The sequence below is a fragment of the Saccopteryx bilineata genome, chromosome 8 (genome assembly GCF_036850765.1).
Source record: "Saccopteryx bilineata isolate mSacBil1 chromosome 8, mSacBil1_pri_phased_curated, whole genome shotgun sequence".
Taxonomy (NCBI): Eukaryota; Metazoa; Chordata; class Mammalia; order Chiroptera; family Emballonuridae; genus Saccopteryx; species Saccopteryx bilineata.
In genome coordinates, this window is record NC_089497.1 from 75,371,159 (window position 1) to 75,394,112 (window position 22,954).

Sequence of the window (22,954 nt, forward strand, 5' to 3'; positions counted from 1 at the left end):
TTAATTGGAGTACATCTACAACTTAAAAAGAAAATCACAGCACATTTCACATCACGGATGATTTTCTATAAATACTATACTTCATAAATAACAGCCTGAACTGTAACTTTGCCGCTGGAGAGGGAGCAGGCCCAGAGCAGGTCTGCCTTGGGCTGGCCAGTGGTGTGCGGGTTCTGGACTTCCTGCAGGAAAGATTTCATAACACAAGTCCAGGTGATTTTTGAGATTACATTAATTAGAGCTGGAAACAGTGAAACAAAGGAAGGGCTCAGGGTAGAAGTAACAGGAGAAAGCCTAGGCAGTGCTCTGCTTTGGCTCTCTAGAAACATTATAGGAAAGAAGTGAGCCAAGGCAGGGCTGCTGTTAGCTCACTGAAAAACCAAAGAAAAGGAGAGCCTTGGAGATCAATTCAGGAGCTTAGCCTGTGACGGGCTGCTGCTGCCCATTGCTCCCCAACTGCATGTCTCATGGGGGCCCTTACAGTTTATGAGTGAAGATACGTACCTAAGAAGGAAGCAAGTTGTGAGCGTGCTCCAAAGAGAGCCTGCTCCAATTTCCTTTTAAAATGTTATTCCAATAATAATAATAATAATAATAAATGTTATTTCTTAAAATATCTTTTTACCTTTTGACAAGTTAAGTATATTCTATGATTCTTTTTTTACCTACACAAATCAATTCTTTCCTTAGGAAGTATCCAGTTTTTAAAAAGATTTGCTATGAAGGTTTATATGACCTATTAAATTATGTCTTGTAGACAAAATAAGAAAACATACTGTTCATCATAAGTTGAATCTGACACTTGAAGTACTGAAGCTTGAAAGTCCTGGATAACACACTATGGATAAAAATAAAAAAATTTAAGACACAAAGTTATTGAGATTTGTCTTTGTAATCTATACTTTTGTAACATTATCTATAAAATAGTTTTCTTAAGGAAATGGACCATGTTCATGGATGGGTAAGTATATAATTCAAGGGTATAAATCTATTCAGCAAAGACCTGAGTATCAAAAAAACCCAATTAAAAGTATCTGAATTAGAAGCTAAAATGCAGAACATTTCATCACAATCCTGGAACAATGATGAGATAAAAACAACAGTGTACCACAGTCCTGAATAACAAAACCAGTTTCAAAACACTGTTTTTACCATAAAAATTAGCTTAGACGTAGAAGCAAGATTTCATTACCTGAATACATATATAGATAAGCATATCCAATGCACTTGATGTAAGCTTCAGTGACTTTATATAGTGTAAAACAATTTTGAAATTTGCTCTAAAATACATATAACCTCTGGGTGGCTAAGGATAAATCTTGTCTACTATCTAATCAAAATTGGTAATCATTTTCACAATTTTTCCTTGTACCACACACCTACAAAAACCTCTATCTTTAGGTGCCAAAAAGTCGAATACACTATATCCCTGCCATAGTAAATTGACTTTCATATCCTTTTACTTTGAGAAATGAACATCTATCTATGCTATGCCAGGTCGTTTTACTAACCTATCCCAGTCAGTAAGCCCTATGTTCAGAAATACATGTTTAGTAAAGAGGATCTCTCATTGGCTCCTTGCTATAAACAATACTACGTTTTTGTTTGTTTTTATGGCAGACTTATGTTAGGAAAGAGAACATAACAACCATACCAAGAGATTGCTATAGACATAAACCATTCTCTCCACCAAAAAAGAAAAGTCCAGAATAGCATAATATTTGTTTTCACCCCAAAGCCAAAGTTCCTTCCAAGTCTCACCACAATAATCCAAATGAGTATATAGTAGTTCATTGATATAGTTGTTTGGCAACTGTGAAAAGCAACCCCACCCAGAAAAGCTATTAATTCTGTTCATAAAATGCCATTAAAAATGTAAAGATTGAAAACAGTGCTCACATTGTATTCAAAGACTTACAGGCTGTACCTCTTTCATAAAGAGGATAATGGTTACTTACATTACACATGTAATTGTGCCAAGACCTTGTCACCTGCGGCAACTTCTCTTTCCTTTTCCAGTTTGCAGGAGATCCTTCTCGCACAGGTTCCTGAGTACCAAGAGCACACAGGACAGGTTAACAGGGCTCACAACATGAGGTGAAGAACTGGAGATAAATTCCAAAAAGAATATTCAGTTATACTTACTTTGGATGCAATCATATATGGAGGAATCAGTTCTATATTCATTTCCTGGAAGAGTTCTCTGCACTGCATAGTAATGAAGTCTCCAGCAAGAGGTGATTTCACAATACCTTTGAAACAGATTAAACAAGGCTGAGACAGCATTAAATCCAAACAGTTTGGGACAAAATGTCCTTGTGGATTTATACATGAATAATTGACATCCAAGTAGAATTAACAGAAGTATCCCTCCCAAAAGTACGCACAAAGACATGCATCAGTGCCTGAGCAGGCGGTGGCACAGTGGGCAGAGCGTTGGCCTGGGACACTGAGGCCCCAGGTTTGAAACCCCAAGGTTGCCAGCTTGAGCAGTGGATCATAAACATAACCCCATCGTCGCTGGCTTGAAGCCCAAGGTCGATGGCTGGAGCAAGGGATCGCTAGCCTGGCTGGAGCCCCTCCTGCCCCCCATCAAGGCACATATGAGAAAGCAATCAATGAACTACTAAGGTGCTGCAACTATGAGTTGATGCTTCTCATCTCTTTCCCTTCTTGTTTATCTGTCCCCCACACCTCTCTAAAAAAGAAAAAAATAACCCAAAGAAATAAAAAGACATGTATTAGCTTAAAATCTGCAATACATACCCCAATTTTTAAAAATCTCTTTTAAAAAAGACATTTGGAACTGGGTATGTTTTGACAGTACAGTTTTATTATCTGTCTCCTTCTAACAACTAACATTATCTCAATGCAGGCTGATGAAGTAACTACCTTGCTGAAGGACATAGCCATCATGAACTGGAATTGCAGTGGTATGAGTGGCTCCACTGTCCAAAATAAGCCCTGTAGAACGTCCATTAGCAAATCTAGTTTAAAGCTTAAGGAAAATAAAGATCAAGGCTCCTAAAAATGTTTATTATAAAGGAAAGGTTTTATTAAGGTGTTAAAGTGAATCTAGGGGTTAAAATGAGTGTCAGATAATGGCTGACTAAAAATAAATGACAATAGGCAGGACTACTTCCAGAGTGATGGTATGAGGAACTTGGGGAAACCTTTCTCCCAGAGAGAAACATCTCATCTATTGAATGGTCAAAATAACACAATCACACACGCAAAGTCTCTGGAGATACATCAAAGGGCTTATAACAAACTGAAAATCTCCCCTCCCTCTTTTTAAACAAAATCCACAGAACTTGGTATGAACAGTGGGAGGCTATAGAGTTTGAGCTAGGAACTAAAAATATTGTCACTAACTATTAAAAGTGCCTGACCAGGCGGTGGCGCAGTGGATAGAGAGTCGGACTGGGACACCGAGGACCCAGGTTCGAAACCCCAAAGTCGCCGGCTTGAGTGTGGGTTCATCTGGTTTGAGCAAGGTTCACCAGCTTGAGCCCAAGGTCGCTGGCTCGAGCAAGGGGTTACTCGGTCTTCTGTAGCCCCACAATCAAGGCACATATGAGAAAGCAATCTATGAATAATTAAAGTGCCGCAATGAAGAATTGATGCTTCTCATCTCTCTCCCTTCCTGTCTGTCTGTCTGTCTCTCTCTCTCTCTCTGTCCTAAATAAATAAATAAATAAGTAAATTTTAAAGTATTTCAGCAGTGAGGCAGTTCCCATCTCCTCAACACAATGGGAAGAGCTAATCCAGGTAAATTCAATAGCCAGTGAATATTGGCATATTCTGTTTTTCACAGCTCTGCCCCAAGCATCTTAAACCACTGTTTAGAAATAGGGCCATTTATCTGGCCATCAGTATTTAACTGAGCATCTATTATGTGCCAATAACGTGTGATGTTTAATAAAGGAGGAAAGGAGAGAGGCCATTTAGGTATTGTCATTTCTTAAGCACAGGAGACACACAAAGGTGAACCATCTGACTCTGGTCTGAAGATATCTTGTTTAGGAAAGTAGAAATCAGTAAGAAAAGCTGTAAAAAGAACAGCTCAAGATGCTTTCGGGAGGCGGGGGAGGATATTAGAGAGGGACCACCTAGCCAATCCTTGAGATTTCAAGTGTAATCTAGTGATGGGGACATGGAGAAAAGGCTAGCAGTCAAGAGAACAGGTGAGGTCAAAGAAATGCAATAGATCTGACTGAGAATGTCACAGTAGATAGAGCATTAACCTAGGACATTAATGTCCCAGGTTCAAAATCCTGTGGTCACTGGCTTGAGAGCGGGCTTGCCAGCTTGACCATGGGGTCATTGGCTCAGCTTGAGCCCAACCCTGATCAAGGAACGTACGAGAAGCAGTCAATGAACAACTAAAGTGAAGCAACTATGAGTTGATGCTTCTCATCTCTCTCCCCTCCCTTACTCTCTCTCAAAAAAGAAAAAAGAAAAGAAACACACTAGTTCAGTACAGCCTAAAAGAAGAATAAAGGAACAAATATGGAAGATAATTGTGGCTTAAAGCAGGCTGAAATTAATAAAGATTATTGGAGCTGCAGAGTTAAGAATGAGCAAGAAAGGAGGAAGGAAGGGTTGCAGTAATCCTGGAAACAGCCTGTACCTAAGGCAAGGCAAGGGTAGTGGATAGAGAGAAATAAATGGATTTGGGAGATGGTTGGTAAAAAGTTATATAGGTCTTGATAACTGACACATTTGAAGGGTTAAAGAGAAAGATTTCTAGTCTGGGCAACTGGAAGTAAAATGACACACAAAAGGAGAAACTAAATATGAGGAGTGAAGACAGAGTCAGTTTTGAACATAATACATAATGAGTTTAAAAGGTCTATGCAGATAACTAAAAAAATGTTCTAGTAGGCAGCCGAGACTAGAGCTTACAGGAAAGATCTGGGATACAGATATGGTTAGGAATTTATCGTGGAATATGGTACCTGAAGTCAAGGAAATTGGTAAATTAAGCCAGAAAGAGCATGTCAGGAGAGATAAAGGGGTAAGGGCAGAAAACCAAGAAATGTGTAGGGATGATCAGAGGTAAGAGGTCTGAGAAATAAACAGCCAGAAAGATATTTAGTGATTTATATTTGCTATTATTGGTACTCTATTGACCTGGTCAACAACTGACACTCACTATTAGAACAAACTGATGCAGTTAACACCACGCTAAAAAGTGGCATAAACATTTGTGGACCCTCCTACAACAAATGGCAATTATAAAACCTGGGCAAAGTATTTTTATTTTTCAAAAGAAATTTTATTTATTAATTTTAGGGGGGAGGAGGAGATTTGTTGTTTCACTTATTTATGCATTCATTGGTTGTGTCCTGACCAGGGATCAAACCAACAACCTTAGTGTAACAGGACAATACGCTAACCAACTGAGCAACCCAGCTAGGGCCTGACAAATTATTTTAAGTGACCATTTTAAGATGCTGGAAAGTGATTAAAAGAGCACTCAAAATTCAGCTAGTATCGATTCTCATAAAGCTGTAACTCAAAGTAGTAAGAATTGCAATTTGCCATTCCCTTGCCTGAAAGTGCTCCCAGTTCCGTGGCTGTGGCTTGTTAGCAAAGCAGTGGTAGGAAAAAAGTTGGGCACTTAAGGCAGAAACCTCGGAAGCGCCTGACCAGGCAGTGGCGCAGTGGATAGAGCATCGGACTGGGATGCGGAAGACCCAGGTTCGAGACCCCGAGGTCACCAGCTTGAGCGCGGGCTCATCTGGTTTGAGCAAAAAGCCCACCAGCGTGAACCCAAGGTCGCTGGCTCCAGCAAGGGGTTACTCAGTCTGCTGAAGGCCCACGGTCAAGGCACATATGAGAAAGCAATCAATGAACAACTAAGGTGTTGCAACACGCAATGAAAAACTAATGATTGATGCTTCTCATCTCTCTCCATTCCTGTCTGTATGTCCCTGTCTATCCCTCTCTCTGACTCACTCTCTGTCTCTGTAAAAAATAAAATAAAATAAAAAAACTTTAAAAAAAAAAAAAAAAAAAAAAAGAAACCTCGGAAGCTAGAGAAGCACAGATGGGTATAACCCATAATTGGAGAATAAAATCTACCCAAATCTCTGGCTACCGGTTAAACTACTCCAGCACAGGACTAAATTTAAGGGGGCCCAACACAAATGGGGAGACAGAACAGAGAGTAATCTACTTTTCAAAAACAAGAGCAGTACTCATGAATTCTGTGATTTTACTACTTTCTTAACTGGATGTATTCTACAACTATGCAGCTTGGACAGCAGAAAACTGGCCTTCCTTATGAGTTTAAGGTGTCAATAGGACAGAGCCTGTGGCCGGAAGATATGAGAACCCAGTTATCATCAATTAAGTCAGATAAAACAATGCTAGTCTTATTGTTAATAGTTTTGTTTTACAAAATATATTGACCCTTCATAAAAATGTTATTTGTGTTAACAGGTCTGTTTTGTTACTGTAAATGAACCAATAAGTAAATGGTAAATTCTTAGTTTTAATTTGTCCAACAGTAATATTGATAGATATAACCCATATAAACAAAAGCACTTGGGAATTTTCAGTAATTTGTATGTATTAAAAAATCCCTAGGCCATAATATTTGACAAGTCAAAACAATGTAGTTCTGGCTGGATAGCTCAGTTGGTTAGAGCATCATCCCAACACTCCCAGGTGGTATGATTCCTGGTCAGGGCACATACAAGAATCAACCAATGAATGCATAAGTAGTGGAACAACAAATCAATGTTTCTCTCTCTCCCTTCTTCTCTTTCTAAATAAAATTTAAAAATAATTTTTAGAGTAACACTAAGATGTCTTTTTCAATGTGATTCTCTCATAAATATATAAGGGATTTTCCCAGAGGATATGTCATGTGTGATAAACCGCTGACTGAATGCAAAAGCCAGATTGGAGACTCCACCTTCTGCTATTAACTCCAACATTAAAGAGATCTGAAAAATGTAAACTCTTTTCATTAATTCTCTTGGTTTTGGAAAACAGCTATTTTTCATTAAAATATTTTACTTATATTAAAACATAATACTTATTATTGATTTACTTAAAATAAAACTAAGTATATAAAATTATAAAGGTTCTGTTTTAATTTCCATTTGGTAAATACTGCCAGATACAATACACACATATAAAAAGTTTTGTGTGTAAATGTTTGAGAATTGCCGGGCTAAAAACATCATCAGTCAGCAAAATTCACAAATGTGGGAAATTCTATAGGACAAACAATATACTCCTCTGAACAAACAAGAACTGGCTCAGTCTTCCTGCTGCGGCATCGTCTTCAGGAGCACCACATTCACTTTTAGAAAAAAGCTAAGCACTACTCTTTCAAGGATACGCTGTCAAAACTGCGGTTTTGCAAAGGAAGAATGCGGGGATGTTGTAGTGTTCAAACATCAACTCTGTCAGTTTCTCTCTCTTGGCTCTAATGTTCCACTGGAAAAGAGAGAGAAAGAAATACAAGTGATTTGTTGTTTAAAAACTAAAATATGGATTTATTTCCAGATTTATTATAGCACTATATTAAAGATGTAAAACATTAAAAACAGAATAAAATATTATGGCAAATAACGCCGGGGAACAAAATTTTTGTTGCATCCACAAAAACACTTGTTCTTACCTAAATCTAGTGTACTGATCTCAAATCTGGCATTGGTTTTTCTCTGTAAGCTACAGTTTTATGCAATACAAGATTTTAGGTTTTCATTATATTATAAAATTTTCAACACTTAGTTTAATATAATAAAGTAAAATGTCTTCTTGGGCATCATCTTTGTGAAAATATAATAATTTATATAATGCAGTAAATACATTAATACACTAAAAGATATGATTGCATCAAAATTTGTCTACAATTTTGAAACAGAACATATTAAAAACTTATTTTAATCATAAAACTGTCGTAAAACTTATTTAAATTCTATTCAGGCAAAAATTTGCGTTTGTAGCTCTTGCGTTTGTGTACTTGTTGAGGACAGTCTCATTTGATGCTCCAGCAGTAGTCTGCTCATCACTAACAGCTCCAAGATTTTCAGGAAACTTATCAAGGTGATTGTTCAGGAAGTGAATCTTAATGCTCATGTTACATCCAATGTCGCGGAAAGCCAACAGCATCCTTTGAAGTTGATGGTTTTCTGCTTTTGTTGCCAAGGAAGTTCTTTGTAACTGCCACAAAAGACTGCCATGCTACTTTTTCCTCCTTATTCATCTTCTTGGCAAATTCTTCATCACGTATAAGGGCTCAGTTTTTGTTTTTTTTTACAGAGACAGAGCGAGAATCAGAGAAAGAAATAGATAGGAACAGACAGACAGGAACGGAGAGAGATGAGAAGCATCAATCATCAGTTTCTCGTTGTGACACTTTAGTTGTTCATTGATTGCTTTCTCATGTGTCTTGACAGTGGGGCTACAGCAGACCGTGCAACCTCTTGCTCAAGCCAGTGACCCTGGGTCCAAGCTGGTGAGTCTTGCTCAAACCAGACGATCCCGCATTCAAGCTGGCAACCTTGGGGTCTGAAACCTGGGTCCTCCGCATCCTAGTCCGATGCTCTATCCACTGCGCCACCGCCTGGTTAGGCCGAATTTAAGGTCCATCGAATACACCTGGCTTTTATCTTCTCGAAAGACAAGGCAGGAAAAGTAGAAATAATATGTTGAAAGCATTCACTTTCTCTATTCAAAGCCTGAACAAACTGCTTCATTAAGCCAAGTTTGATTTGAAGTGGGGGGAAAATGATCCTGTCTCGATTAACTACAGGTTCATTCACAATATTCTGCATCTCTACTTCCAGAGCTTCACGTTTCGGCCACTCCTTCTGTGTCCAGTGTTTCTCTCGAGCTCGGCTGTCCCACAAACACGGAAAGCAAGGATACTTCACAAAACCTCTCTGTTGTGCTAGCATGAAATTTGCCATTTTAAGATCCACACAAATGATCCAGTTATGCTCCTCATACTTCAGGAAGTCAAGGACAATTTTTATATCATTCTTACTAAGTCATTCAATTAGGGTTGGCTAAATTGCTGAGGGGTTAATGACTGGTTGGCATCAGAAGAAGACCCTTCAGATTCTACAATACAACCATTTCCTCATGCATCTTATCAAAATACACTTGATCACCATGTTCACTTTCTTCATCCTTACAAGAAATAAAACCACTGAAAATTGGAACTGGGAGTGTCTCAGAGTGTGGGATAGGTTGTATTGCTGAAGGAATTTAGGATATGCGATCATATGCCGTTTTTCTTGCCAATGCCTTTTGTATGGATCAGACAGAAATAACAGTCACTGCTGTGGTCCTTAGGTTCACGCCAAACCATGAAAATACCATATGGCATTCCTTTGCGTTTTCCTTTTGTCCAGTCACAAAGCATTTTCTCACAATTATGACACACAATACGAGGAGCCCAATTCTTGTCTTGATCGCCAAGGGGAAAATAAGCAATATATGCACGTGTCACAAATGATGAAATATTGCACCTCTGACGTTGAAGTATGTAACAGCCACATATATAACAGAAGGTGTTAGCACTATTCTTACATTTACGCCTACTCGAAGAAGCCATGATTCAATCTTAAAACAAAATAAGAGGGTGTTTTTATCAGATAATATTTCTTACATTTAAAAACAACTACAATTATGTAAAAGTGATGTTTGTAAAACATTAATTGCCTTGTGGTTATGTTCAATCCAAGAATCATTGCCCTTTAACTCCAATTTAAAAACCAATGCATGCCATTAACTGTAATAAAAAGAAATTAAAATTGCATAAAAACTAAAGCATGCACCAAAAAACGGATTTCAGATTTGGAATCAGCGATGCAGAAATATATAGAAACAGTTCTAAAACCTCATGCAACAGAAAATGAAAAAAAAAAATTGTTGCCCAGTGTAATCTTCATAATAATAATTTCATAATCATTTCTATTTCTTTGTAAACAAAATTAATAAATAAATATAAATTAAAATTTGGTTATCATTTAATAAGAGGTAAAATTATCTGCTATAATGAATTCTAGAAATTACCAAGTTTTCAATTAAGAGAATTAGTATTGTTATAAAGTATTATTAAATGTGAAGTGAATCTAATAGTCATCCAGAAATCTAAGTATGAATTTTAAAACGCCCAAATTTTCATACTTACAGTTGCTACTCACAAAGAAACTAGAGGTTAGAAACAATAACAGAATATTGATAACTTATATATTTCACGAAATACTTCGGTCTAGTAATTTGCATCCCTCATTCAACATTTGACTTCTCTCTTGGAGACCAGATTATAAAGCAAATATGTACTATACTTGGGACACAAAGGACAATTCACAAACCAAAATGGAAAGCAGCCTAAGGATTCAAATATTAAATAATCCATGGAAAAAAATAAACAAATAACCACCAGAATCCATTATGATGCTTTGATAATCTTCTTTGAATACATTTTTTATTGAAATAATAAAAGTTATATTATTTAAAAATATATCCCCCTTTCTCTAATTTTCAAAATATAAATTTCTATGCCTCTTTAAAGAAAAACGAAGAATTCTTCAGACGAATGGGAGAAACAAGAGACACTTAACAAAGAAAGTCTTGCTCCTACCGGTGCTTCTGACATGAGGACAGGATGCAGGCTGGGTTCTGATTTGACATGCATTTTATAGGTATGGTCCAAAATAGCCTGGAAACTATCCCAGTCTTCAACTACAATAGAAAATTAATACCTTGAAAACAATGCTTAGTTGAAGGTAAACTGCATCTTTTGAATGATTACTTCTACGATTTAACATTAAATACTTTGATACACAGACTCTGCTTTCTCGACAGTTTCATTTCATAACAAGGTACCTTACATAGACATCATCTTTGTTTCTGAACACAGAACTCCTTTTTGCTTTCTTCAGCCCCAACAGTATCCCAATCCCAAGACCTGTCCCAAATATAAGTGATGTATCTAATACAGTGGTCCCCCGCCTGACCTGTGGTGGCGCAGTGGATAAAGCCTCGACCTGGAAATGCTGAGGTCGCCGGTTCGAAACCCTGGTCAAGGCACATATGGGAGTTGATGCTTCCAGCTCCTCCCCCCTTCTCTCTCTCTGTCTCTCTCTCTCCTCTGCCTCTCTCTCTCCTCTATAAAAATGAATAAGCCCTGGCCGGTTGGCTCAGCGGTAGAGCGTCGGCCTAGCGTGCGGAGGACCCGGGTTCAATTCCCGGCCAGGGCACACAGGAGAAGCGCCCATTTGCTTCTCCACCCCTCCGCCGCGCTTTCCTCTCTGTCTCTCTCTTCCCCTCCCGCAGCCAAGGCTCCATTAGAGCAAAGATGGCCCGGGCGCTGGGGATGGCTCTGTGGCCTCTGCCCCAGGCGCTAGAGTGGCTCTGGTCGCAACATGGCGACACCCAGGATGGGCAGAGCATCGCCCCCTGGTGGGCAGAGCATCGCCCCTGGTGGGCGTGCCAGGTGGATCCTGGTCGGGTGCATGCGGGAGTCTGTCTGACTGTCTCTCCCTGTTTCCAGCTTCAGAAAAATGAAAAAAATAAATAAATAAAAATAAATAAATAAATAAATAATACAGAGGTCCCCAACCTTTTTTGGGCCACGGACCGGTTTAATGTCAGAAAATATTTTCGCAGACCGGCCTTTAGGGTGGGACGGATAAATGTATCACGTGATGGAGACAAGCGTCAAGAGTGAGTCTTAGACGGATATAACAGAGGGATTCTGGTCATTTTAAAAAAATAAAACATCGTTCAGACTTAAATATAAATAAAACGAAAATAATATATTTATTCTTTCTCTGCGGACCGGTACCAAATGGCCCACGGACCGGGGGTTGGGGACCACTGATCTAATAGACTTAAAGTACCGAGTATTGCCTGACCTGTGGTGGCGCAGTGGATAAAGCGTCAACCTGGAAATGCTGAGGTCACCAGTTCAAAACCCTGGGCTTGCCTGGTCAAGGCATATACGAGAGTTGATGCTTCTAGCTCCTCCCCCCTTCTGTCTCTTCTCTCTCTCTCTCTCTCTCTCTCTCTCTCTCTCTCTGTCTCTCCCTCTCCTCTCTAAAATGAATAAAAATTAAAAATAAATAAATAAATAAATAAAGTACCGAGTACATATTATTCAATAAGTACTTGTTAGAGGCCCAGTATGTGATCAAAATGGTAAAAGAATTGTATAATCTAGACCTGACATTCAAAGACCTCACAATCTATTTGAAAAAATAAAATTAAAAAACATAAAAAATATTCAGCCTGCCTGACCAGGCGGTGGCGCAGTGGATAAAGCGTTGGACTGGGATGCCGAGGACCCAGGTTTGAGATCCCAAGGTTGCCAGCTTGAGCGCGGGCTCATCCGGTTAAGAGAGGAAAAAAAAAAAAAAAAAAAAAAAAAAAAAAAAAAAAAAAAAAAAAAAAAAAAAAAAAAAAAAAAAGCTCACCAGCTTGAACTCAAGGTCGCTGGCTCGAGCAAGGGGTCACTTGGGGTCACTTGGTGTGCTGAAGGCCCACGGTCAAGGCACATATGAGAAAGCAATCAATGAACAACTAAGGTGCCGCAACGAAGAATTGATGCTTCTCATCTCTCTCCTTTCTTGTCTGCCTGTCTGTCCCTATCTGTTCCTCTCTCTGTCTCTCTGTCACACACACACACAAAAATATTGAGATTAATGTAACATGTCTCCAATTTGGCTTCCACCTGAACATGCCATTAGAACTATTTGCCTAGCCCTGGCCAAATAGCTCAGTTGGTTAGAGTGTCATCCCAAAGTGGAGAGGCTGACAGTTCAATCCCTGCTCAGAGCATATACAGGAACATCTTCTTTGTTCCTGCCCCTCTCCCTCTCTCCTTTCCTCTCTCACTAAAATAAAAATAAATAAGTAAAGCTAATTTCTATTACAGGAAAAAAGAATCTTTGCCTAGACTGACCTGTGGTGGCAAAGTGGATAGCACCTGGACCTGTAATGCTGAGATCACTAATTCAAAACCTTGGGCTTGCCTGGTCAAGACACATATAACAAGCAATCAATGAACAACTAAAATGAATCAACTACAAGTTGATGCTGCTTTTTCCTCTCCTCCCTCCTCTTTCTCCCCCACCTAAAATCAATAAATAAAATCTTAAAAAAAACAAACTGTTTGTCTAAGTCACTTTTAACCTTTTAATGAGCAAATCCAGTGACTATTTCACATGTGATCATGTGGTTGCTGACTTGGCCCAAGGTCACTGGCTTGAGCAAGGCGGGACTCGCTGTGCTGCAGCCACCACCACCACCACCACCCCCCACCCCCGGTCAAGACACATACAAGAAAGCAATCAATGAACAACTAAGAAGACTAAGGAGCCACAATGAGAACTGATGCTTCTTCTCTCTCCCCCTTCCTGTCTGTTTGTCCCTATCTGTCCTCTCTCTCTGTCTCTGTCACACACAAAAAATAAGTAAATAAAATAAACGTACCAAGTATACTCTATATTTATACTTATTTACACAGAAAAAAAATCGTACTTGTCCCATGTTTCATTGGTGAAATGGCCTCCATATTCTCCCTGGGAACACGCAGGGCATTAGTATCTATGTAATAGGTTGGACCGCCTTGCTTGCCTTTATCACCATCAATTTCCATCAATGTGCTTCCATCATCTCTTTCTAACACCATTCCAATAGCTGTGGGGAAATCCACCTGGAAGAGTCAAAAACATCATATACTAGTTTTAGCTGCTTCTGTCATGGAGTCACCCTCCCAACTAATGTCTTTTATCATATTTGAGTCAGTATTTTCCGTATGAATTTCATTTTACAGGAACGGCCCTTATATATCAACTTAACTCTAACATTACACTTACCTTGGGACAGTCCTCACCAGCATAACCAGCTCTCACAGTATAGGATCCAATGTCAAAAACAAGGGCTCCAACTTCATCTGAAAATATGAGAGGATGATTAGCATTCAAAACTCACCAGTATCATATAAAAATTAAGACTATTTAACATGCTTAAATAAGAATATATGTAAAATCTTCATAACATTTAAAACAAGCATTACATTTACACATTACTAACTTGAACCTAGTTTTAATTTAAACTAGAAGTCATTTATTTAAATATAATGTCATATGTGGTGTACCAGTACAGGTTCAATCAAGAAAAAAGATGCTACATTGAAATCGGATAATTTCAGAATTCACTTATTAATGGGACAATTTACAGAGATATAGGCAATACTGTATAGGAGAATAATAAAAAAACAGTACGGTACTCTAGGACTAAAATATCAGAGATCTGCTGCTAACCCTAGAGCTGAAGGAATGAAAAAGGAACTATTTCCAGACCCCAGGGAGAACACCATCTTGGGAAGAGCTATGACCTTCAGTTGAGGGACGGAGTCAGCCTTGGCTGAGTCTGAGGGGAAGGATCCAGGCTAATAAACATGCCAACCTCTCTACTCCTCCACATGGGCGAGGGTATTCTTGTAATGTCTCATCCAAACTGGGACACTTCTCAGTGTGAAAAGGTTCCTTTTAATAATTGTATGAGGACATGCGGCACTAAGCAGGAGTCTGGTTACTCTACCACTGGACAAACCAGAGGTCAAGGAGCCCCTTGACGCAGTCAGTCTACATGGGTCAGTCTTCCAGGGCACGGAGAGGGTGGAAATGCATGGAAAGTGGACCTGGAGGGGCAAAGGGAAAATACCAGTACACTCCAGCACCATTTTTCATACATTAAGAAAAATATGTCATGCAATTAGAGAAGAAACTTAGCAAAGTCCCAAGTAGAGACCCTGAAGAATAACAGTTTAATGTATATTAATATAGACCAAGGAAAAATATCATTAAAATAAAGGTATCATCAAAGTTTGCATATTTCAAAGATTTTTAGGACATAAAGTTTAGTGCTGAGGGAAAAAGCTAATAGGTCTTTTCACATTCAAATTCAGAGAAAAGTCTCTTATTATACTTTAGAGCAGAGGGTCGCAACCCCACCGGGTCGCGACCCACAGGTTGAGAACCGCTGCTTTATGGTCTGCTGGAATTCAATGAGAATCTGCACGGCCACGATGGCGGTGACCACTGGCCATACAGATGGGAAATAGGCTTTAAGATCTGTTTACAGAGCAAATAAACAAGATGTTTATCCTGAATACCTAAACCATACTCGAATATGCTATGGTTATATATTTTTTAAATGACTTATGGAAAAACAACCAAAAAACTCTTTTCAATGGTAAAATGTCTTTTCTTCATCACAGAGATTCTTGCTCCCCATTTACTAGGAACTTATGTTGTGGTAAGGTACCAAAGAATTGAAAAATTAATATTCATGTTTTAGGAGAAAAAGTCAGGTTTCTTGTCCTCTCCTTTCTGTAGGGAGTGAAAGTAAAGGGATGTGGGAGTTTTCTGGCTTGCAGAGACATACTGTGTAGGAAACCCCTTTTACGAGGAAGCTTAAAGGGTATTTTATAATTTGGGTTAAGCATAAGTTACAGAGAGATTTTGTAAATATGATTTTTATACTTGTGTGTGATTCGCACCAGCCCAGGACAGACAACAGCACTGTGTTGGGAGACTTAGATTGCCCCTTCCCCCACTTCTGTGAGAAACAGGGTAAAAACCTAGCCAAGTGTGGGGAGGGGAAGGAGAGATTAAGCATGCTTTTCCTCTCCTCTTTTTCCTTCTTTAATGGACCATTCACTGATACTTATCTCCTGGCGACCTGTAGACCCCCTCTCTTTCTGAAAACGTGTAATTAATATATATACCTCTAAACAAAGGAATAGCAAATGAACACTAGAAAATTTAGGAATATCTTTTTATATGTAGAACAACATTTTCCACTATTGTTTTACCTTGTAAGTTTTAATGTGTAGAGATTTTTTTTTTTTACAGAGACAGAGTCAGAAAGAAGGACAGACAGGGACAGACAGACAGGAACGGAAAGATGAGAAGCATCAATCATTAGTTTTTCATTGCACATTGCAACACCTTAATTGTTCATTGATTGCTTTCCCATCTGTGCCTTGATCACGTTCAGCAGACCGAGTAACCCCTTGCTGGAGCCAGTGACCTTGGGTCCAAGCTGGTGAGCTTTTGCTCAAACCAGATGAGCCCACGCTCAAGTTGGCGACCTCGGGGTCTCGAACCTGGATCTTCCACATCCCAGTCCGACACTCTATCCACTGCGCCATTGCCTGGTCAGGCTCTGAAAAGATATTGTTATAAATACTATAGACGAATGTTATAAGCTTGCTAATGAATTGTGTCATTTCTCCCCCTCCTCCTTTTCCTGCTAACCTGTGTGTGATCAAAGGTATATAACTTGCCTCGGGGCTATATGCGGCACTCATGATTTGGGTCAGCTATGCCTTGTATTAGCCATATGCGGCCAGCATATTAATAAATTCCCTCCTTTTAATAAAACTCCTTAAAAATTCATTTGGGCCCTGGCTGGTTGGCTCAGTGGTAGGGCGTCGGCCTGGCGTGCGGAAGTCCCGGGTTCGATTCCCGGCCAGGGCACACAGGAGAAGCGCCCACCTGCTTCTCCACCCCTCCCCCTCTCCTTCCTCTCTGTCTCTCTCTTCCCCTCCTGCAGCCAAGGCTCCAATGGAGCGAAGATGGCCCGGGAGCTGGGGATGGCTCCATGTCCTCTGCCTCAGGCGCTAGAGTGGCTCTGGTTGCAGCAGAGCATCGACCCCTGGTGGGCGTGCCGGGTGGATCCCGGTTGGGCGCATGCGGGAGTCTGTCTGACTACCTCCCCCTTTCCAGCATCAGAAAAATACAGAAAAAAAGAAGAAAAAAGAAAAAAATATTCATTTGGACTGGCATCTCTACGTAAACCCAGTGGAACTGTACTTTACAAGAATGTAGCTTTGGGATGGTTACGTAATCATTTTTATTCCTCATTGTAGGGCCAGTAGCTGCCACCATGGCCGTGCAGGTTCAGGTTCCTATTGGATTCAGGCAGATGGTAAAGGGACAGTGCAGCCGCAAGATGGTGGGCCATTCGTTTATTAGTCTTCTAACGGCAGACAAAACAGGGAAGACCGCTTCCCTCTCACTCAGGGCTCCCAAAGCCCTGACTCATTCTCCAGACTCTGTGAGACTCACAGGCCCCACCAACCTTAGCACTCTCTTTCTCTGGATTCTCTCTGCAAAACAGTCCAAGGGGGAAAAAAAAAGCCTTCTCCTACAAACCATAGCAGCAAAGGCCCCTCCCAAGCAGGAAAGCAATCCACAATTTGCAATCTGCCACCCTGAGGGCATGCACTAGCAGCCTTCCACAGACTATACACACTTGGCCCTGTCCTGGCCAATGCAAAATATAAGCAAGTAAACTTAAACACGTTTCACACTTCTTTGCCCAACTCATTTTCTTCAATGAAATGGGAACAGAACTACCATTTCCTATGGTTGTTGTGGATTAACTGAGTTAATCAATGTATTCAGTGCAACACATAAAAAGCCTCTGGAAGAATTTTTTTTTATTGTCATATAATTCTTTTATAGCCTGACCTGTAGTGGCACAGTGGATAAAGCGTCAACCTGGAAACACTGAGGTTGCCGGTTCAAAACCCTGGGCTTGCCTGGTCAAGGCACATAAGGGAGTTGATGCTTCCTGCTCCTCCCCCCTTCTCTCTCTCTCTCTCCCCTCTCTATAATAAATAAATAAAATCTTAAAAAAAAAAAAAAAGGAAAAAAAATTCTTTTATCGATTTTACAGAGAAAGGAGAGGGAGTAGGGGGATCAAGAAGTATCAACTCATAGTTGCTTCAGTTTAGTTGTTCATTGCTTGCTTGTTGCTTTTGCTATGTGCCTTGACAAGGCAAGCCCAGGGTTTGAGTGACCTCAGTATTACAGGTTGATTATCCACTGATGAGAACGGGCGCGTTCAGGGTGGTATGGCCGTAGACGATTCTCTATCCACTGCACCACCACAAGCCAGGCTTAATTTTTATTTTTAATTTACTGTGTTGAAATGGTATCAAGTGTTTCACTCAATATAACACTCTCTACCCATGGCACTGTGCCCCTGCATGCCCCATACACAGTCACTCTCCCCTATTTCACTCCCTTTGCCCCCTCCCCCATCTCCATCCCCCCTTTTCCTCTAGGAATCACTACCCTGTTGCCTATCTGTTAAGAATATACTATTTAGCTACTCCTCCTCTTGGTCAAAAAAGTTTGTAAATATGATATGTATGTTTGCTCACTTATAGTTTGCATTGTGCTTAGAGAACAGGCTGTAAGCAGGCTGGGTTGTTATAGCCTAAGGCAGGGGTCCCCAAACTACGGCCTGCGGGCCACATGCGGCCCCCTGAGGCCATTTATCCGCCCCCGCCACACTTCCAGAAGGGACACCTCTTTCATTGGTGGTCAGTGAGAGGAGCATCCTGTGCTCCTGGAGTACTGTATGTGGCGGCGCCGCAAAGCGAGGCGTCGCTCATATACAGTATTATTTCCGGTGACGCGGGACGCACACATCACGGCTCCAGAAGCGTGTCATATCACTTGTTACAGCTAGCAGTGACAAATATGGAAACGGACATTGACCATCTCATTAAGCAAAAGCAGGCCCATAGTTCCCATTGAAATACTGGTCAGTTTGTTGATTTAAATTTACTTGTTCTTTATTTTAAATATTGTATTTGTTCCCGTTTTGTTTTTTTACTTTAAAATAAGATATGTGCAGTGTGCATCAGGATTTGTTCATAGTTTTTTTTATAGTCCAGCCCTCCAACGGTCTGAGGGACAGTGAACTGGCCCCCTGTGTAAAAAGTTTGGGGACCCCTGGCCTAAGGCTTAGTTTTAAGACTAAGCTTTTCTCCACACCCACACCCTTGACTGATTACATGATGTGGGATGGTGAATTCTCACGAGGAATCCCATTATGCCTCAGATAAGTGACTTTGTATCAGAGACTTCTTTGTTTGTACAGTGTGTCTGTAAAGTCATGGTGCACTTTTGACCGGTCACAGGAAAGCAACAAAAGATGATAGAAATGTGAAATTTGCACCAAATAAAAGGAAAACTCTCCCAGTTTCATACCTATTCAGTGCAGTTCCATGTCAGCTCACGCACAGATTTTTAGGGCTCCTTAGGTAGCTATCCTGTATAGCCTCTACAGACTCGTCACTGACTGACGGCCTACCAGAACGGGGTTTCTCCACCAAACTGCCGTTTTCCTTCAACTGCTTATCCCACCGAGTAATGTTATTCCTATATGGTGGCGCTTCGTTATAAACGCGCCGATATTCATGTTGCACTTTGGTTACAGATTCGAATTTAGCAAGCCACAGAACATACTGAACTTTCCTCTGTACCGTCCACATCTCGACTGGCATGGCCGTGGGCTGCTCTGCTGTATACACGGTGTTACGTGATCATCTGTGCATGTGCACATGCTGCCACATCATCCTACAGAAACTGGGAGGGTTTTCCTTTTATTTGGTGCAGATTTCACATTTCTATCATTTTTTGTTGCTTTCCTGTGACTGGTCAAAAGTGCACTACGAACACACTGTATACTGGATTAAAGGTTTTGATTTCTATACTATAAAGTGGGGCAGACCAGGAGCTTGCTCTCTCTCGGTTCCTGATTTAGCATTAGAGAGTAGAGCACAGAAAGGCCACATGGAGGAGAGAAGAAGGAGCCAAGATGGCAGTTTGTGCAGCCAGTTTGTGCAGAGAGAAGGAGATGGGGAACAGAGATGAGTAAGGTTAGTGAGCTAGAAAACTTTCATTCTAGGAAACTCGGATAAGTCAGTGGCTTTGGGAGCCTTGAATGGAAAGTTTTCCCACTGTGTTTATTTCTTGCCCCCCTGCCCCCCCCCCAGGTGCAAGCTAGGATTAAAGCTAATGGCCCACCAGTTCTTGGCTCCGTTGTTTCATTATCGTCTGTCCAAATCAAATATGAACCTGCACAGGCCAGGCAGCTGTGATGGTGGCCGTGGCTACTGGCTTTACACCTCCCTTCTTTGATCCCGTCCCTGGAAGAGTTCTTAATACACAGTATCTAATAAATATTTAATAAATACTAGCATTATTAGCATCCATTTCTACTTTTATCATATTAACCGATTCCTTTTAAGGAAATATTCAATGAACAGCCTCTACCTACATCCTAGAATCTGTGGATCTAATGTCAAACAGCCTCCAGAAGCAAAGGCACACAGACCCAGTTTTTCTGTCAGGATTGCATCTTCAGATGAGGAAGAGGTAAATCATGAAGATCTATCTACTCAGCTTTCTCCAAAGTAAAATGGGAAACTACTGACATTCACATCTGAGAAATCAAAACCAAGAACATAAATATGGAAGAAGGGGGGGTGAGGGTCAGTATACCACCTCAAAAAAGGCTAAGCTACACTGAAAAACAAGAACTTTGAAAACTTGACTTTTATCCCCTACTAATAAAACGCCATACTCTTCAGAATCAGAGTGCTTACTAGACACAGTAACAACAGCAACACCTCTGTTCTGTCTCCTTGTTCTCCCAACAAACATAAATCAAGAGTCATATACATCTGGGCACATCTGTAAGAATGGAGGCTCTGACTCAGTAGATTCACAGAGACTTGAGTCAGCCTTCCTAAAAAGCTTGCAGATGATGCTGAACGCTTGCTCCATGGACCACACTTGGAGTGCAAGTGAAGCATTGTCTCACACTCACCCACTGGCTAGTGGGGGTAGGAACAAATTTTCCCTCACTCTAAAGGTTCTTTAGGCTGGCCTAATAAGCAAATAAACATCAGGCAGATTAGTAGGAAATAATTTCATACATACATTTGTATGGCAGCCCCACAGACATGAAGGTCAGAGACCCCACGGGCACAGGAGTTCAGAGACAGAAAGGGGTATCTAGGTGTATAGGACATTCTGAGTTACAGATGAAGTAGTGCACCTTGGGGACTTCAAAGGGTCACTGCAGGGTAAGGAGAGCAGATGCTTAGGAAATACAGGTGTGCTGTGCCATTAGGTGAGTCAGAAAGACACAACTGTTGGCACTCTCTCACGGGCAAGGCCCCTAATTCAACGTATCTGGATAATTAAAGGGAGGGGAAGATTCTCTCCAGGCTGAAGCTCAGGTCGACATCAGCTCTAAATGACCCGCACGTTCCTGAGGCACACCGTGGGCTGGCGGGTTCGAAACCCCCACAACTACGGAGGCTCAAGTTGGGAAAAGTCAGGCCGCCTGTCCAAGCCAAAGCGCTGCACGAACCGGGAGGCTGAGACCACACCGGTCCCTGGGACTCCCGGCACGTGGTAACTCGGAGAACCCGGGCAACGGAAGGCAGGAGTTGCGAAGGGAGCGCGAACGGCTGCGTCCTGGGAGGCGCCGCTCCTCCGACCAGCTCGCCCGCCTGCCCGCGCTCGCCGCGCCTCCGCGGGACGCTGCGGAAACCCCGTCCGCTCGCAAACTGCAGGGAACTCCCAAGTTGGGGCTCGCGCGCCCCCCGACACGGCCGGTTTCCGGACACGCTGGGGAGGTGGACCTGGGGCCGCCCCCTGGATGGGGCTGCACTCCCAGCCGCGAGGCCGGCGCGCGTCCTCAAACCCGCTCCTCCGGGCACTCAAGCTGGAAGGGGCCCGCGGGCGCCCGCAGACCACGGGGCGGGGACGGTGGGGAGGCGGGAGTCCCGGGAGGGGAGCCCGGAAGGGACGGCCGCCGAGGGGAGGGGCGGGAAGCGCTGGGGGCGGCGGTTACAAGCCCCGTACGCACGGCGCGCTCTGGTCCGGCCGCGCACACTCACCTCCCCCGTACACGCCGCCGCTCATGGCTGCTGTCGCCGCGGTCCCTACGCTGAAGGCTGCCGGGCGACGTGAGTGCGACGACGACGACCACGGGTCCTGACAGGCGCTAGCCTCTGATCTCCTTAACTTCTACCGCCACCCCCCTCAGGCAACAAAGCGGCGTCCACACACCCGCGGCGCAGTCACACTTGCTGTCTTCTCTCTTCAGCCAATCACGACAGGGCCGGCTGTCCTTTAGCCAGTAAGAACTAGGCTCTAAGGCATCCTGCTGCGGCACTGTCATGATAGCCAATCGAAGGCAGCCATCGGGGCGGGGAGAGAAAAAAGCGACAAAAGGAGTGAAAGAATTGGAGCGAGGGCTGGAGGGGGCGGAGCCATCAGAGTAGGCGGGGGACCGCGGCCGTAGGAGAGAAACGGACAGGTTATTGGTGCTACTGGCTGCGGAGGGTCAGTGGAAACTTGCTAGAGCTAGGTCTGCTTCTGGAGACAGTCTGGAATTTCGGGTAAAGGAGTTCCACGTGGTAATTACCGGTTTGGGAGTATGGTGAATGCTAATTTTTTGCCCAGAAAAAAGTGTTTTCAACTTACCTTTATGTTGAAATAATAAAAATGTTATGCTCCACTTTGGGGTAAAGGAATCGGTAAATCCAACAAATTGATAGGGTTCTGATATATTTAAAATTGTTAATAATGAAAAGACGTGCCAAGGTTAGGTAGCACCTTAGAAGTTATATATTTATGTTTTATTCTTCAAGTATATAAAAGTTATTTTTAAAGTGTCATCAATCTCTTGTGAGACAGATACAGAACAATGTAATTTAATCAGTCCACATCTAATGAATACCTAATACATCTCAGATCTGTCTTAGTCCCCTGTTTTGTCAGCCCAGTTGAAATTTTAATTGCTTCTTTCTGAATTATGCAACAACTTGTGGCTTTGCCTCTTGGCCACACTACAGGCACCTTGATCTATGAAAACACCCAATTCTGTGACACCACTCCCACTCAAACCCTCACACTCAATAGTATATCCTTAAGTTGTTTTGTCTAGAATCATAGGAGCTACTCTTAACCTGAATAACAATTGGATAATGCCCCTTCAGTCTCAGTGCCAACACTGTGGCAGAAAGTGATTGATAGGGTGGAAAACAAGGCTAATGATAATAGGGGGAACTCAAGAGTTAAAACTTCAG

The 22,954-nt window shown here is 41.7% G+C and overlaps 1 protein-coding gene across 1 annotated transcript in view; it reads right to left on the bottom strand.

Moving 5' to 3' along the window:
* Positions 1-21,884, bottom strand: part of LOC136312069 (actin-like protein 6A) — a 42,368-nt gene extending 20,484 nt beyond the window's left edge. The window contains exons 1-9 of the mRNA XM_066241490.1: positions 21,761-21,884; positions 13,857-13,933; positions 13,519-13,693; positions 10,619-10,719; positions 7,361-7,458; positions 2,893-2,987; positions 2,146-2,252; positions 1,959-2,048; positions 777-838 (exon numbers count right to left, since the gene is read on the bottom strand). Coding sequence (XP_066097587.1) covers positions 777-838; positions 1,959-2,048; positions 2,146-2,252; positions 2,893-2,987; positions 7,361-7,458; positions 10,619-10,719; positions 13,519-13,693; positions 13,857-13,933; positions 21,761-21,785 — 830 coding nt within the window. The 5' untranslated portion in view covers positions 21,786-21,884. The remainder of the gene's footprint in view (positions 1-776; positions 839-1,958; positions 2,049-2,145; positions 2,253-2,892; positions 2,988-7,360; positions 7,459-10,618; positions 10,720-13,518; positions 13,694-13,856; positions 13,934-21,760) is intronic.
* Between the last annotated feature and the right edge of the window lie 1,070 nt (positions 21,885-22,954).